This window comes from Theropithecus gelada, chromosome 4 (assembly GCF_003255815.1).
Source record: "Theropithecus gelada isolate Dixy chromosome 4, Tgel_1.0, whole genome shotgun sequence".
Classification (NCBI taxonomy): domain Eukaryota; kingdom Metazoa; phylum Chordata; class Mammalia; order Primates; family Cercopithecidae; genus Theropithecus; species Theropithecus gelada.
Window position 1 is genome coordinate 122,012,093 of NC_037671.1, and position 15,651 is coordinate 122,027,743.

General features: G+C 40.2%; 1 protein-coding gene across 1 annotated transcript; it reads left to right on the forward strand.

The window, feature by feature from the left end:
• Positions 1–17: 17 nt before the first annotated feature.
• On the forward strand, positions 18–12,866 carry TCTE3 (t-complex-associated-testis-expressed 3). Its single transcript, XM_025382616.1, has 4 exons — positions 18–253; positions 8,388–8,594; positions 9,419–9,577; positions 12,688–12,866. Exons 1-4 carry the CDS (start codon positions 134–136, stop codon positions 12,796–12,798), a joined length of 597 nt encoding a protein of 198 aa, XP_025238401.1. The 5' UTR covers positions 18–133; the 3' UTR covers positions 12,799–12,866.
• The last annotated feature ends 2,785 nt before the right edge of the window (positions 12,867–15,651 follow it).

Sequence of the window (15,651 nt, forward strand, 5' to 3'; positions counted from 1 at the left end):
GCGCCTTGGAGCCCTAGCGGGCACTTCCGACCGTACCAGGCGCAGGTGGGAGACTTCCGCCCTCGCGGGAGCTGCTGAGGCGTTTGACGGTCGGCGGAGGAGAGACAGTGGGAGTCTTGGGGAGCAGAGCGAGATGGAGAAGCGAGGCCGAGGCGTGAAGTCGAGCCTCATCCAGACCCCGAACCAGAGCTCTCAGCAGGCGCCGGTGACGCCTAGGAAAGAGAGGAGGCCTAGCATGTTCGAGAAGGAGGCAGTGAGTGCGGAGACTGTTAGGGACCCGAGACGGCTTTGTCCGACCCTTTAATTGAAATCGCTCCTCAGTGGGCCCCGCTCCCGTCACCACCCCCAGAGCCAAGAAGGCAGCATTTCCCTTTTGTGTTTCTTTTTTCCCAGGTGCAAAATTGAAGCCTGAGACTGAGTTGGGCAGTCCCCTTTGGACTTGAGTGCTAAAGTTTTCTCGCTTTTTAATTAGGGCCGTAGAACCCTACTAAGTCGATTGGAAGGGTGGTTACAAGATCTTCTTTTCAGATTTACTCAGCTTGCGGATTTCCTGAGAGTACTCTGAGTATTAATTATTGCTTCGTACTAAAACACAGTATGTTAGTGTATTTAGTGCCATTATAAGCAGTTTGGCTAGCGAAAAATGAGTGTATGCTGTATTAAAAAAATTTTGATAAACCAGGCAGAATAGTGCCGTGTTTTGGGTTTTTAAAACATCAGCAGTCTGGATCTTTGAAGAATGTACAGGAGAAAAAAACTTAAGTTGAAAATATTCTGTCCAAAACTTATTGTCTGATATTGATGGAAAGGGTCGTTATTCAGTTGTATTGGTGGTATAACACAGGTCTTTCTATATGATTAGGCTTTGAAAACCGTTAATGTATTAAAGACTCTATCTTTTATTGATACTAGTTTGCCCAAGGATACAAAGCTGTAATGATAGAGCTGGGACCAGAACCTGTGTGCTGGTACTCGGTCCACTTGGCCTGTACTGGTTTCTCGTCATACTTACTTCATGGACCTATAATAGGATGAAGTCAGAGATGACAGGCAAAACAGTTTTTTGAAGACCCTAAAACATTTTAAGATTACTCTCAAAAAGAGAATTCTCAAAATAAGTAATGGCGAAATTTCAGGTTCTAATAATGTTTCCTTGGTAACTGCATTTTACAGAGGAGAGAACGAAGGAGGAAAAGTAAACAGGCCAAGTTTACACAGCTAAGAAAAAGAGCAGAGCAAGGCTAGAAACCTAAATCGATTGGACTTAAAACTTCACACTCCCAAACACTATGCTGTTCGCTTGGCAATGAGTCTGAATAACAGATAGGTCACCAACAGTAAAGAAAAATTTCTATATATTGAGGCAGACAAGGGTGGCTTTTATAAACTTATTGCCTATTTGAGGTCTGAAGTGGTCTTTAAAATTCAATGAGCCTGAACTCAATGAGGGGACACATAGGTGCACCTGGTATATAGGTTAAAATCTGGGAGTGAGGGGACATGGACCAAAGTAATTATTGCTTATTTGATATGGATGTCATCAATTATAGCTATCTTTAAAGTTGAGTCTTTTAGAGGTGAGAAATTTGAATAGAACAATAATTGGGAAGACATTGAGGACTCTACAAATGCTTACTAAATGTACGTGAGGAAACTGTGCACTTAGTCATTTCCAATTTAAGGTAGCTGTTAATTTCCCTATTTTGGAGCACAGGAAAATTTAAGACATACTGTTTAATCAATATGACCATCTCTTGATTTTATCTGTCTTGCCTCCATTTCCTTTTTTCTAGTGGTAGCATCTCAGTTAACTTTTAGAGAATTAACTCAGCTGCAATTGCATAGAGCTTTGGTGAGATTGTCAGCTACTTTCCTTAACTTTTTAATGAGGATGAGACCCAAACTAAGCTAATTAGATGAATTATTTGAAATAATGCAGATAAAATGATTGAGGTTTATTCACATTGAAGATGAGAAGCTAAAGTGCTCCATGTGTCTTTATGAATCTGGTTCATCAGCCTTCTTTGCTGTTATGTAAACTGTATCTTTCCAATAAATTATACTTTGGCTTAACAAGAATGAGTTCCTGTTGTTGAGATCAAAGGTTAACAAAATGCGAAGTAGATTACTAAAAATGGAAAGCTTAACTGTTCTCACCTGTGCACATGCATTTGAAAATCTTAAATACAACCGGGCACAGTGGCCCATGCCTGTAATCCCACCACTTTGGGAGGCCAAGGCAGGTGGATCACCTGAGGTCAGGAGTTCAAAACCAGCCTGGCCAAGAGGCCAAAACCCCATCTCTACTAAAAATACAAAAATTAGCCAGTGTGGTGGTGGGTGCCTGTAATCCCAGCTACTCAGGGAGGCTGAGGCACAAGAATTGCTTGAACCCGGGAGGAGGAGGTTGCAGTGAGCTGAGATCATGCCACTGCACTCCAGCCTGGGCGACAGAGTGAGACTCCATCTCAGAAAAAAAAAAAAAAAAAAACTTAAACACTAGCATGTGGCATTTAGAAATAAAAGTAATATCTCATGCCCAAGCTTATTTTATTTTAGGGCTATATATAGGCTCAATATAAGGAAATGCTACATCAGTAGAAACTCAGGTATTACTAGATGCCAAAAAGTTGATCATATTTAAAGCCTATTCCCAATTTTAAAAAGATTGTAAAGATTCTTAATAAAAGGAATAAAATATTCTTAATAAGTACAGCTCAATAAGTATATTATTATACTTAATAAGTATAGTCAGGCAGCCAATACAATATTATACACAAAGGAGAAATTGTACAGATGTAAATTTTCAGCTTATTAGAAGCATTAATGGCTATTTTCAGGCCACACATGAATGCCCCATTTCCTTAAGAATCATTGCAGTTGAAAGCTGCTGTTAATGATACTATGTAGTTGCATCCCTTGAGTATACTGTAGAGGAAAGGAGGGTCCCAATCACTGCCCTAGAGAAGCATTCTCTTAATAAACAAAAAATAATTTTGTTTTTGAGAGGTTTATGGAGTTAATAATGCTGCTTCTGCAATTAAGACACAGAAGCCTGACAGATGATCACAACAGGAGATTTATTTCTGGTGAGGGACTTTTACTCTCAGCCAATATGGAGTAATTCTTACCAGAAACTACTTAAAGTAACACACAAAAATGTATGGAGCGGTTGTTTCCATTGATTTGGGTGTCAAACAGGACAAGAGCGATCTCCAAGAGATGAGAAACAGGTAAGGTAAGCCCCAATATTGCCCCCACCTTAATTGCCTGGTGAGACTTTCCAGGCCACAACACAAGGAAAGGCCTCCTTTAGTTCAAAAGGAGTTGGGAGCCTGGGAAGCCAAGATAGCATGAGACTGAAGAGCAGAGTATTAGGACAGGGCTGCCCTAAAGACCTACAGAACGTTTCTCAGGGTATTCAGCTTAGTGCAGCAGTGCATCTGGTGAGGAAAGTCCTCACCAAAGGTGGAGAGTGGAGGTGGAGAAAGAATCACCCAAAAGGAATAAAAATATCCTTGGGCGTGTTCCCACCAGAAAAAGTGGAAAACCATGAAAAATATAGGGCTTTGGTTAGCGTGCTAAGAAGTGCATTGCCTTAGTAGTGGGAAAAATAGAGAATGAGTTCTTTGATCTGGCTTATCAAGGTTGAGAAGCAAGGCTCAAGAGGATTAAACCGTTTCCAAATGTCTTTGTTCTAGAAGAAAGCTCAAGAGTCTTAGGAATACAAAAATATCCAACCTGTAAGAAGGTAAAATTCACACTGTCTGGTCTCTAAATATTAATAGACCTACATAGAAGCAGGAAAATAAAGTTCAAAATTGAAGAAACAGTAATATCAGCCCAGAAATTACACAAAATAGAATTAATATAAACAGACATTAAAGTAGTTAAGAGAGTTATTAGTTTTCATCAAAGTAAATCATATGAAGTTATTATAATTACATTCCATATATTTAAGAGTGTAGAGAAAGACTGAGCATGTTAAATTCAACTCAGACTTCTGTAGATGAAAAATACTATGTCAGGAATGAAAATACACTAAATGACATTAACAGCAGATTCAGTGCAGAAGAAAGGACATTTAGAGACAGAAATTGGGGAAGGATGCTGAAAAAATATTACAAGATGTCAATGAGCTTTGGCAGAACTTAAAGTAGCCTAATGTTCTTGTAATTTGAGTCCCCAAATGAGGTGAGAGAGGACAGACAAAAAGTATTTGAAGAAATAAGGAATGAGAAATTTCCAAATTTGTTGAAAACTGTAAACCCACAAATCTGAGGCTCAGTGAACTCCAAGCACAAGACACGCGAAAAAAATTATGCCAAGACATGCAATAATAAAATTGCTTGAAACCAGTGATTTAAAATTTAAAGGCAACTAGAACAAAGGAATGTTACATACATAGAAACAGACAAAATGACAGCGTACTTCTCAGAAACAATGCAAGACAGAAGACATTGAAGCATCATCTTTAAGGACTCAAAATAACTATCAACCTAGAATTCTATACTCAGCTAAAATATCATTCAAAAAACAAAGGTAAGACTTCCAGCTTCTTGTTCTACATGTGAGGGGCTTAAAGTCCCTACTATGTCCTAACAAGTAAAAAGCTGAACAAACCGAAAAAATTAACTCTTCTTAGATCCATAAGAGAAGTGAGGTCACAGGATAAACAGCTGCCCCCAAAAGTAGAGTAGAGTGACAAGCAGCAGTTTGCTCTGTGACCTCACTCCAGCCCTCCTTAGCCATCCTGTGTGACTTAAGCAAGTAGGGGAAAAAACAGAAAACTCAGAAACATTTGTGAAGTTCACAATCCAGAAGCCCAGGTTCACTAAAATACCTAGTCCTACAACTATGGAATGCTTCCTCTCCACAAATACATTGCAAGCACAATACTAGAGGCCTCGTTACAGCAGTTTTTTTTGTTTTTTTTTTTTTTTAATGTTTTATTATACTTTAAGTTCTAGGGTATATGTGCACAATGTGCAGGTTTGTTACATATGTATACATGTGCCATGTTGGTGTGCTGCACCTATTAACTCGTCATTTACATTAGGTATATCTCCTAATGCTATCCCTCCCCCTCCCTCCACCCCACAACAAACCCCAATGTGTGATGTTCCCCTTGCTGTGTCCAGGTGTTCTCATTGTTCAGTTCCAACCTATGAGTGAGAACATGAGGTGTTCAGTTTTCTGTTCTTGTGATAGTTTGCTGACAATGATGGTTTCCAGCTGCATCCATGTCCCTACAAAGAACATGAACTCATCCTTTTTTATGACTGCATAGTATTCCATGGTGTATATGTGCCACATTTTCTTAATCCAGTCTGTCATTGATGGACATTTGGGTTGGTTCCAAGTCTTTGCTATTGTCAATAGTGCCATAATAATCATACATGTGCATGTGTCTTTATAGCAGCATGATTTATAATCTTTTGGGTATATAACCAGTAATGGGATGGCTGGGTCAAATGGTATTTCTAGTTCTAGATCCTTGAGGAATCGCCACACTGTCTTCCACAATCGTTGAACTAGTTTACAGTCCCACCAACTGTAAAAATGTTCCTATTTCTCCACATCCTCTCCAGAACCTGTTGTTTCCTGACTTTTTAATGATCGCCATTCTAACTGGTGTGAGATGGTATCTCATTGTGGTTTTGATTTGCGTTTCTCTGATGGCAAGTGATGATGAGCATTTTTTCATGTGTCTGTTGGCTGCATTAAATGTCTTCTTTTGAGAAGTGTCTGTTCATATCCTTTGCCCACTTTTTGATGGGGTTGTTTTTTTCTTGTAAATTTGTTTGAGTTCTTTGTAGGTTCTGGATATTAGCCCTTTGCCAGATGAGTAGATTGCAAAAATTTTCTCCTATTCTGTAGGTTGCCCGTTCACTCTGTTGGTAGTTTCTTTTGCTTACATCAGTTTCTTTACCTGGCGAATCATGTCTGTCTTTCAAGAAAAAAATTAGGCATACTAAAAACAACAACAAACACAGAGTGAGCAGCAGAACCAGACATGGCAGGGATTTTGGAATTATCAGAATTTAAGTAACTATGATTAATATGTTAAAGGGCTGTAGTTGATAAAATAGCATACAAGAACAGATGAGCAATGTAAGCATAGAAATGGAAATCCTAAGAAAGAACCAGAAAGAAATGCTAGACATCAAAAAACACTAACAAAAGAAGAAACCTCAAAAGAAATTTAAAAAATACTTTGAGCTAAATAAAAATGAAAACATCAAAATTTGTAGAATGCAGCAAAAACAGGGCTTGGAAGGAAATGTATAGTATTGAATGTGTGCATATATTAGAAAAGAAGCAAGAGCTAAAATAAGCCTCAAAGAAACTATAAAAGAAGAACAAATTAAATCCAAGAAGAAAAGAAATAATAAAAATTATAGCAGAAATTGATGAAATTGAAATCAGGTACCAACAAAACTGAAAGCTTTTTCTTTGAAAAGATCAATAAAACCTATAAGCCTCTATCCAGGCTAACTAAGAAAGAGAGGACACAAATTACTAATAGCAGAAATGCAAGTCAGGATATTGCTAGAAATTTCATGAACACCATAAATGTAATAAAAGAATATTATGAACAATTCTGTGCCCAGAAATTTGATAACCTAGAAGAAATGGACCAATTCCTTGAAAGATGCAATTTCCCAAAACTCATACAAAAAGAAATACATAATCTGAATAAGCATATATCTGTTTTTAAAAATTGAATCAATAACAACCTTCCAAAGCAGAAATCACCAGGTTCAGGTGATTTCGTTGGTGAATTCTACCAAGCATTTAAGGAAAAAGTTATATCAATTATATCTTCTCTTTGAGAAGATAAAAGCAGAGAGAATACTGTCTAACTCATTCTAAGAAGTCAGCATTACCCTAATACCAAAGGCAGACAAAGACGCTACAAGAAAAGCAAACTACAGACATGTATCATATATTAACACTGATGCAAAAATTCTCAACAAAATACTAGCAAACTGAATTCAGCATTTTATTTAAAGGATTTGACACCACGACCAAGTGAAATTTGTTCCTGGAATGCAAGGATGATCCAGCATATGAAAATCGATCAAGGTAATACACCACATTAACTAAATGAAATAAACCACATGATAAATCTCAATTGATGAAGAAAAAGCATATGTCAAATTCAACACTCTTTTATTATAAAAACACCCCAAAAACTAGAAATAGGAGGAAACTACTTCAACCTAATAAAAGCTCTGTATGAAAACTGCACAGCAAATGCCAGGCATGGTGGCTCACACCTGTAATACTAGCATTTTGGGAGGCTGAGGCAGGCAGATCACGAGGTCAGGAGATCAAGACCATCCTGGCTAACACAGTGAAACCCCATCTCTACTAAAAATACAAAAAAAAAAAAAAAAATTAGTTGGGCATGGTGGCATGCGCCTGTAGTCCCAGCTACTCAGGAGTCTGAGGCAGGAGAATCGCTTGAACTTAGGAGGCAGAGGTTGCAGTGAGCCAAGATCATGCCACTGTACTCCAGCCTGGGCGACAGAGCAATACTCTGTTTCAAAACAACAACAACAACAAAGTGCACAGCAAACATCATACTCGATGGGGAAAGACTGAAAGCTTTTCCTGTAATATTAGTAACAAAGCAAGGATGTCCACTTTTGCCACTTCTTTTCAACATAGAATTGGAAGTTCTAGCCAAGCAATTAGGCAAGAAAAAGAAATTCCTGGCTATTAATAAAATGAAGCTCACTGCTTTAATTTAAGAGGCTAGAGCATTTATCTGGGACATATTGGATACTATGCAAATATTTCATTAATGCATATTGGATGTCACAGAATGAATGTTTCATGTCAAAAGCATGAACTGATAAATATCGAATCAATGCTCTTTTGGTATCTTTTCAGCTTAAGACTTATGAATGTGCTACCTAAATAATTATATTATTTAAAAATGAGTAAATGAAGTAAAATAAAATTTTAAGATAATGAAGGATAATATTTTCATAATCTCAGGGTAGGGAGGAAGAAAGGTTTTCCCTGTATCTCCATCCCATAGCCACTCAGTTGCTCTCCCTGGAGGCCACTCTTGTTTCTAGTCCCTGTGGATCATCCATGGATATTCTAAATATATGCATGCAATTTGTGTGTATATGTTTGTGAGTATAGATAAAAGGATAAATAGTATTCCTTTTTTTTTTTTGCCAAATTGATAGCCAGGAGCAAATCTAGGATTTAGCAACCACATTATTGTAGAAGTCTGTTTAACAAATTTCCAAGCTTTGTGTGAGCCCTGTCCCATTGTACAGGGTTTTTTAACCTGAAAAATCATTTTACAATTTAAAAAGTAATCTTTCTCCCTTTCTCTCTTCCCCTCTCTCTTTCTCCTCCAGTATGCACAGATTTTAAGAGAAAGACTGAGAGAGTCAGTTCACGATGTTCAGTATGTAGAGCCTCCTTTTGATGACTCAATTGCTGATATAGGTAAAGAATGGAAGAGTGCCCTGGCAAAATTAAAGTTTGCTAATTCATATAGAATGGAGCCACTGAAGAAATTCCAAGCTCATTCAGTACAAACTAAAATCCAGCAGATACTAACAGTAGGTTGATAAATATATATGATAGCAGTATTGTATGAGGGTTCTACAGAGAAACAAAGAATATATGTACAAAGAAATTCATTCCAGGAATTGGCTCATGCAGTGGTCACTAGAACCAGAAGGCATTGTGTCATTGGTGCAGGCACAACAAGTCAGTTAATCAGAGATGTGTAGTCTGTCTGCTAGGTGTCCAGTTCTGCTCCTGGTTTGTAAAAAAGAGTAATGCTTTATAGCCCACAAGCCATGTCCATTTCCTTCAAGCTATACATTAATTTATTAATAAACATGGTTAGAAATCTTTGAGTTCACTTTCCTGGAGGCCAGAGAAAAATCAGTGGAGTGAGAGGCTACAGAGGAGGGTTGGAAAGAAGTAGTTTTAATGTGAGCCCACTGAGCAGGGCAGTGACATGGTACAGGTTGTGAGTCCAAGTAATCTTCACTATAAGAAAACCAAAATCTGAATTTTAATATATGTATAAATTTTAAAAGATTTGTTTCCTTTACCCAAGAATTTCTAAAAGTCTTCTTTGGAAAATCTCCTGTGTCTGTCTATTAACTGTTTGGCAGAGTAGTCTAGTAAATTACAACTTACAGCTTGTGTCGATAATGAAAAGTAATTGAATATAATTTGAAAACCCCAATAAATATTCCTCAAAATTGTTACAGAAATAGGTAAGCATAAAATGTATTTAATATTATTTAGTTAGGAATATATTTATTTTTAAACAGTTATATATATTATTTAGATATGTTTTCTACTTGAATTTTTATATAGGAAATATTTGGTTTGAAAATAAAAGTATTTTTCTTAAATTTTCTTAAAGGAAAGTCTTAAAGATGTCAAATATGATGATAAAGTATTCTCTCACTTGTCACTTGAATTGGCAGACCGCATACTGTCTGCAGTCAAAGAATTTGGGTACCACCGTTATAAGTTCATTATAAAAGTATTATTTATTCAAAAGACTGGCCAAGCAATAAATGTAAGTACCCCATTGATATAGGATCTAGCAATTAGAACTATAAGGCATCTCCTCTCTAGTGATTTGATTTTTATTGTGATGACTCAAGGGCACTCCAGAGATTCTGAGGTACCTTTCAAAAGAAAGTATCATGTTGTTAAATGTATTTATTTCACTGTCAATTATTTGAGAAGTACAAACCAGCCAGGTGCATTGGCTCCTGCCTGTAATCCCAGCACTTTGGGAGGCTGAGGCGGGTGGATCACCTGAGGTCAGGAGTTTCAGACCAGCCTGGCCAACATGGTGAAACCCCATCTCTACTGAAAATACAAAAATTAGCTGGGCATGATGGTGGGCCCCTGTATTCCCAGCTACTCGGGAAGATAAGGCAGGAGACTCTCTTGAAACTGGGAGGCGGAGGTTGTAGTGGCCCGAGATCGCTCTACTGCACTCCAGCCTGGGCAACAGAGCAAGACTCCATCTCAAAAAAAAAAAAAAAAAAAGAAAGAATGAAAGAAAGAAAAGTACAAACCTAGAAGTAGCAATTTAGCAATTTGGTACTAATAATTTATTAAATTGCATTGCTATTCTTTTCCTTAAGCATATCAATTTTGACAGTTTAATGTAATTTAAGTTAATTAATTAACCAGTAAATTTATTTTGGGCCCTAGTGGGTGTTAGGTACTAAGGAAAATACAAGGAATGATAAAACATGGACCATGATTCTGAAGGAGATTTTACTCTAGTTAAGGAGATAATGCAGCACAATTTAGAATTTAAGGAAATAAAACGATAGGAATAACGTAAACAGCCTGGGTTTTGGAGTCAGATCGCCTCTGCAACACTTGCTAGCTGTGGCCTGGGCACAGTTTCTTCGTCTATAAAATGGTGATGATAAAACTGGCTTCCTAGAGCTGTTGTGAAGATGAAATGAAATTATCTATATTAAAATCCTTAACATAATCACCAGCACAGAGCCCTCAAGAAACAGCAAGGTAATTATTAAATTATTTATTAACAAAGAGATAATATCACTAGGCTGTGTAATTATCTAAGGAGTTGATAAGGAATATGTGGGAGTTGGAGAGAAAAGAGAGAAAAAATTGCGTTTGGAAGAATCTGCAGAGGTTCCATTTAGGAGCGGACTGCATGATGAAGCGTGGGGAGGGGGACCTGGACTGGCAGAGGGGTACTGAGGAGAGAACAATCAGCAAGAAAGAAGCATCCTGGCTCCCATGGAGAAGAGAAGCTGCACCACATATGACATACAGACTTAAGAAATAGGGATGTTCTAGATGGTAAGTGCTACAAAGAGAACATTAAGGTAGGGATATGATAGAGTAGCAGAGTGGCTACTTGGGATTGTTTAGAGAAGGGAGAACCCTCTGACATCCAGATAAGAAGGAACCAGCCATACCAAAGAGGAGGGAGGATGTTCCAAGCAGAGAAAACTTCAAGTGCAAAGATCCTGAGGCAGGGATGACTTCATGTGCTTGATATGTAACAAGTAGGTGGTAGAGAGTGGCATGATGCGCAGTGGGGGGAATGTTTCAGCTTATATTATTGCACAACAAACCACCCCAGAACTTAGTATCTTATAACAACAGCCATGTATTTGCTTACTTTCTGTGAGTCAGCGACTTGGCTTTTCTGCTGGTCTCACCGATGCACTTGTAGCCATGTAATGACTTACCTGGGCCTGCAGGTCCAAGACGGCTTCTGTCACTTGTCTGACTGTTGGGCTAGCTGTGGCCTGGGCCCCTGGGTTCTCCTGCATGTGAGCCAGCATCCTCCAGTAGGTTGAGTGGGCTTTCATAACATGGGGGGGCTCAGCATAGTATTCCACGAGCATGAGAGTGGCAGCTACAAGACCTCTGAAGGCCTTGCTTGGAAGTTTCACAGTGTCATGTTTTACAACTCATAGCAAGTCACAAGGCCAAGTCTTATTCACAGGGTGGGGACATAAAGTCAACTTCCTAATAGGAGAAGCCATAAAGAATTTTTCGGCCGGACGTGGTAGCTCATGCCTGTAATCCCAGCACTTTGGGAGGCCAAGGTGGGCGGATCACCTGAGGTCAAGAGTTCAAGACCAGCTTGGTCAACATGGTAAAACCCCATCTCTACTAAAAATAGAAAAATTAGCTGGATGTGGTAGCAGGCACCTGTAATACCATCTACTCTGGAGGCTGAGGCAGGAGACTCACTTGAACTCAGGAGGTGGAGGTTGCAATGAGCCGAGATCACGCCATTGCACTACAGCCTGGGAAACAAGAGTGAAACTATGTCTTAAAAGAAAAAAAAAAAAAAAAAGAATTTGGGCCATTTTAGATCCTCCACGAAGAAGTGGGCTGAAATCAGATCACATATGGATTTGTACACAGAGAAAAGGAGTTAGAATTGTCCATATCAGCCTACTTGTATAGTCAATGCCATTTCTTCATTTCAAGGCAAGGCCCAGACAAACTTTTTGGCTGAAAATCTTTTTTTTTTTTTTTTTTTTTTTTTTTGAGACGGAGTCTTGCTCTGTGCCCCAGGCTGGAGTGCAGTGGCGCGATCTCGGCTCACTGCAAGCTCCGCCCCCCCCGGGTTCACGCCATTCTCCTGCCTCAGCCTCCCAAGTAGCTGGGACTACAGGCGCCCACCACCTCGCCCGGCTAATTTTCTTGTATTTTTAGTAGAGACGGGGTTTCACCGTGTTAGCCAGGATGGTCTCGATCTCCTGACCTCGTGATCCGCCCGTCTCGGCCTCCCAAAGTGCTGGGATTACAGGCTTGAGCCTGAAAATCTTTAAAGGGTGGGAAGACTTCCTTGTCAGGGATTACATGGCAGAGTCATACTGTATGCAGAGCCACTACATCCCCATTCCCAGGGGCCTTCTGCTCCTGGCCCTGGAAACACAGCTAAGGGAGCCTCTCTCTGTTTTAGAGAAAGGCCAGCCTCCATTAAAGAAGGATGGGCTGGGGCAGTGTCATTCTCCAAGCTTTTTATGAAAGGGAAAACCAGACAAATTATGTCTGAAAAATAATTTCTGAGATACCGATGCATTCATTTTTTAAAAACTAGTGTAGATTTGAAAATTACTTCTTAATATGTTCAATCTAAAGTTGGTCTTTACAAAATTTCTCTCACAGATTGCCAGCAGATGGATCTGGGACGTTGCATGGGACAGCTGGGTTGCAGCTAAACACGAAGCAGAATCCTACGTGGCACTGGCCTTGGTGTTTGCCCTTTATTATGAATAGCTCATTACAGGTACTAAGGACTGTTTACTTTTGAGCTTTTCAAAAATAAATGAAATTTACATATTTGTGAACCTCATAATATTTCTGATTTGCTATATTCTTATTCTCATTTGAGGACTTTCAGTTGTATTATTTTAACAACAAAGTAGAAGCTAGATTTTTACATTTATACTTACTATTATATTAACTAACAATATTATGCCAAAGTAGTATAAAAGGTGTATGCATGTGTGTCTGTGTGTGTATGTATGTATGTGTATACAAATTCTTATAGTAGAATATAGGTAAAAGATCATTTTTGTAAGATTTAAGAAAATTATAATTTGCTACAGGAAATTCAAATGCAACCGTGTAAAGTATCAAATTCAGTAGATGTTAAGATAGATTTTGGATATTTCCAATGATATTTTAATACTTTGTATTCATTGTTTTGAAAGGAATTACCAAGTTCGAAAGAAAGATGTTATTATATTTCATAATTCCCTAATGTCCTCTCGCTCCAGCCAAACTGCTTACAAGTGTGTAGTCTATTTACTAATCTATTAGGCTCTATTAGGCTCTGTGAGCCTTCTAGGATCTTTTTTTCAGATATGGGAACTGAAAACTCAATATTAATTGTTTAAAGAAATGAGGAAAATTTTATTTCCCAGAGATTTGATCAAGGATCCAGATTCTTTCCAACTTCCCACTCTCCCCACAGACTTCCACGTACATTCATTTTGCTTGACAGAATTTAATCATGTTCCTGTGACTAGACCAGTTGTAATTCCCTCCTTAAAGTTGGGGCTGGAGCCTACCTTTTCCAAGCACGAGATCATGTGAAAAGTGTGGATATTGGCCAGGCACAGTGGCTCACTCCTGTAATCCCAGCACATGGGAAGGCCAAGGTGGGAGGATTGCTCTAGCCCAGGAATTTGAGACCAGCCTGAGCAACATGGCAAGACTCCATCACCTAAAAATAAAAAAAAAAAAAAGTGGAGAAAATTGTGGATCCAGTGTACAAACTGGGATTTTTCTAGCAGAGAGGCAGGGTGTGCACTTGTGGGAGGCAAGCAATACCTGTGATAATCAGTATGATTTTCGTCATTACAACCAAAACTGAAAACAACCATGTCAACATTGACCAGTAAAAATGCCTCTTAGTTGAATTATCTGTAAACAAGAAGATAAAAATGATAGAGGAGGGTTTTTGTTTTTGTTTTTTTTCCACTTAGGTTTTATAATGAGTTGGTGTCAGTTTCCACTTATGAGAGTTAAGGAGCTGAACTAAGATTCCTGCCTGAATAGATCCAAATGGAGTTTGGCTGAGGGAGTGCATGAAAGTTTGGCCAGAATTACTCTTAGAAAATCACCTCAGACCGGGCGTGGTGGCTCACGCCTGTAATCCCAGCACTTTGGGAGACCGAGGCAGGTGGATCACGAGGTCAGGAGATCGAGACCATCCTGGCTAACACGGTGAAACCCCGTCTCTACTAAAAATACAAAAAATTAGCCGGGTGGTGGCGGGGGCCTGTGGTCCCAGCTACTCGGGAGGCTGAGGCAGGAGAATGGCGTGAACCCGGGAGGTGGAGCTTGCAGTGAGCCGAGATCGCGCCACTGCACTCCAGCCTGGGCAACAGAGTGAGACTCTGTTTCCAAAAAAAAAAAGAAAAAAGAAAGAAAATCACTCCAGCTCCCTCCTGCTGCCTGGTGAAGAAGGTGCGTTGCTTTCCCTTTGCCTTGCGCCATGATATTAAGTTTCCTGAGGCCTCCCACCTACGCGAAACTAGGGGTGGGGCCGAGACTGCCAACCAGAAGCAGCACCATATGGGAGGCTCCTATGGGAAAAAAACATAAGCATGTGGATCCTTCACCAGCAACCAAGGTATCCAGGTTCTCTCATCAAAATTGACTAGAAGGCTGGCATGACCCATGGAGAGAAGGAAGAGCAGTGTGGTGCGGCAGTGCACCTGAGAGCCAAGGCAAGGGAGGTGGTGAGTAAGCTGCTACCCAGACAGGGAAACTGTGCTTTTTCCACGGAACTGTGCAACCCACAGATCGGAAGATTCCACTTGCAAACCCACGCCACTGGGGCTTTGCATCACAACCCTGGAACGTGCAGATTCTTACAGCCTCTCAATTGGAGTCTGCGTAAGCTTACTGAACTCCCATGGGGAAGGGTGGCCAGCACTGGCTGCGCTGCCTGATGTCTAAGCAATTTGAGCTCCTTGTGAGAGGGGCAGCAGCCAGCACTGGGACTTGCAACTGCCTAACATGCTAAGCCCCCAGGGTAGGGGAAGGGTGGCACCCATTTCTATAGTTCCAGGCTGCGCTTTTCCCCTGCTGGAGCCAGGCAGGCTAGACAGCTTGGTCCCAAGACTTGTCCCCACAGCCCAACACACCAGTTGTGGCAGTCTGCAGCCAGAGTACCTCTTCAGGTCTAACTCTGACCCATCCTTCCTCAGTGGGCAGGGCTTTCCTGCAGGATCTCCAATAACTTCAGCCAGAGGCTCAGGGACAGAATTTGGATCTCCCTGGGCCTGAGCCCCTAGTGGGAAGGGTGGCTGTAGTCTCTGTGGACCAGCAGGCTTAGCCTCTCCTCCTGGTAGTTCTGAGTAATCCAGGCAGCCCAGACAAATGGGTTCCGCCCAGTGAAACACACCCTTCTACCAAGGGACAAATTGCTTCATTAAATGGGTCCTGCTCCCCATGCCACCCAACTGGGTGAGACCCTCCAACAGGGGTTGTCAGATACCCTATACAGGAGTGATCCTACTGGCATCAGGTTGGGCCCCTCAAGGTCAGAGGTCCCAGAAAAAGGAGCAGGCATGCATCTTTGCTGCTCTCCAGCTTCCTTGAGTGACATCTCCAGGC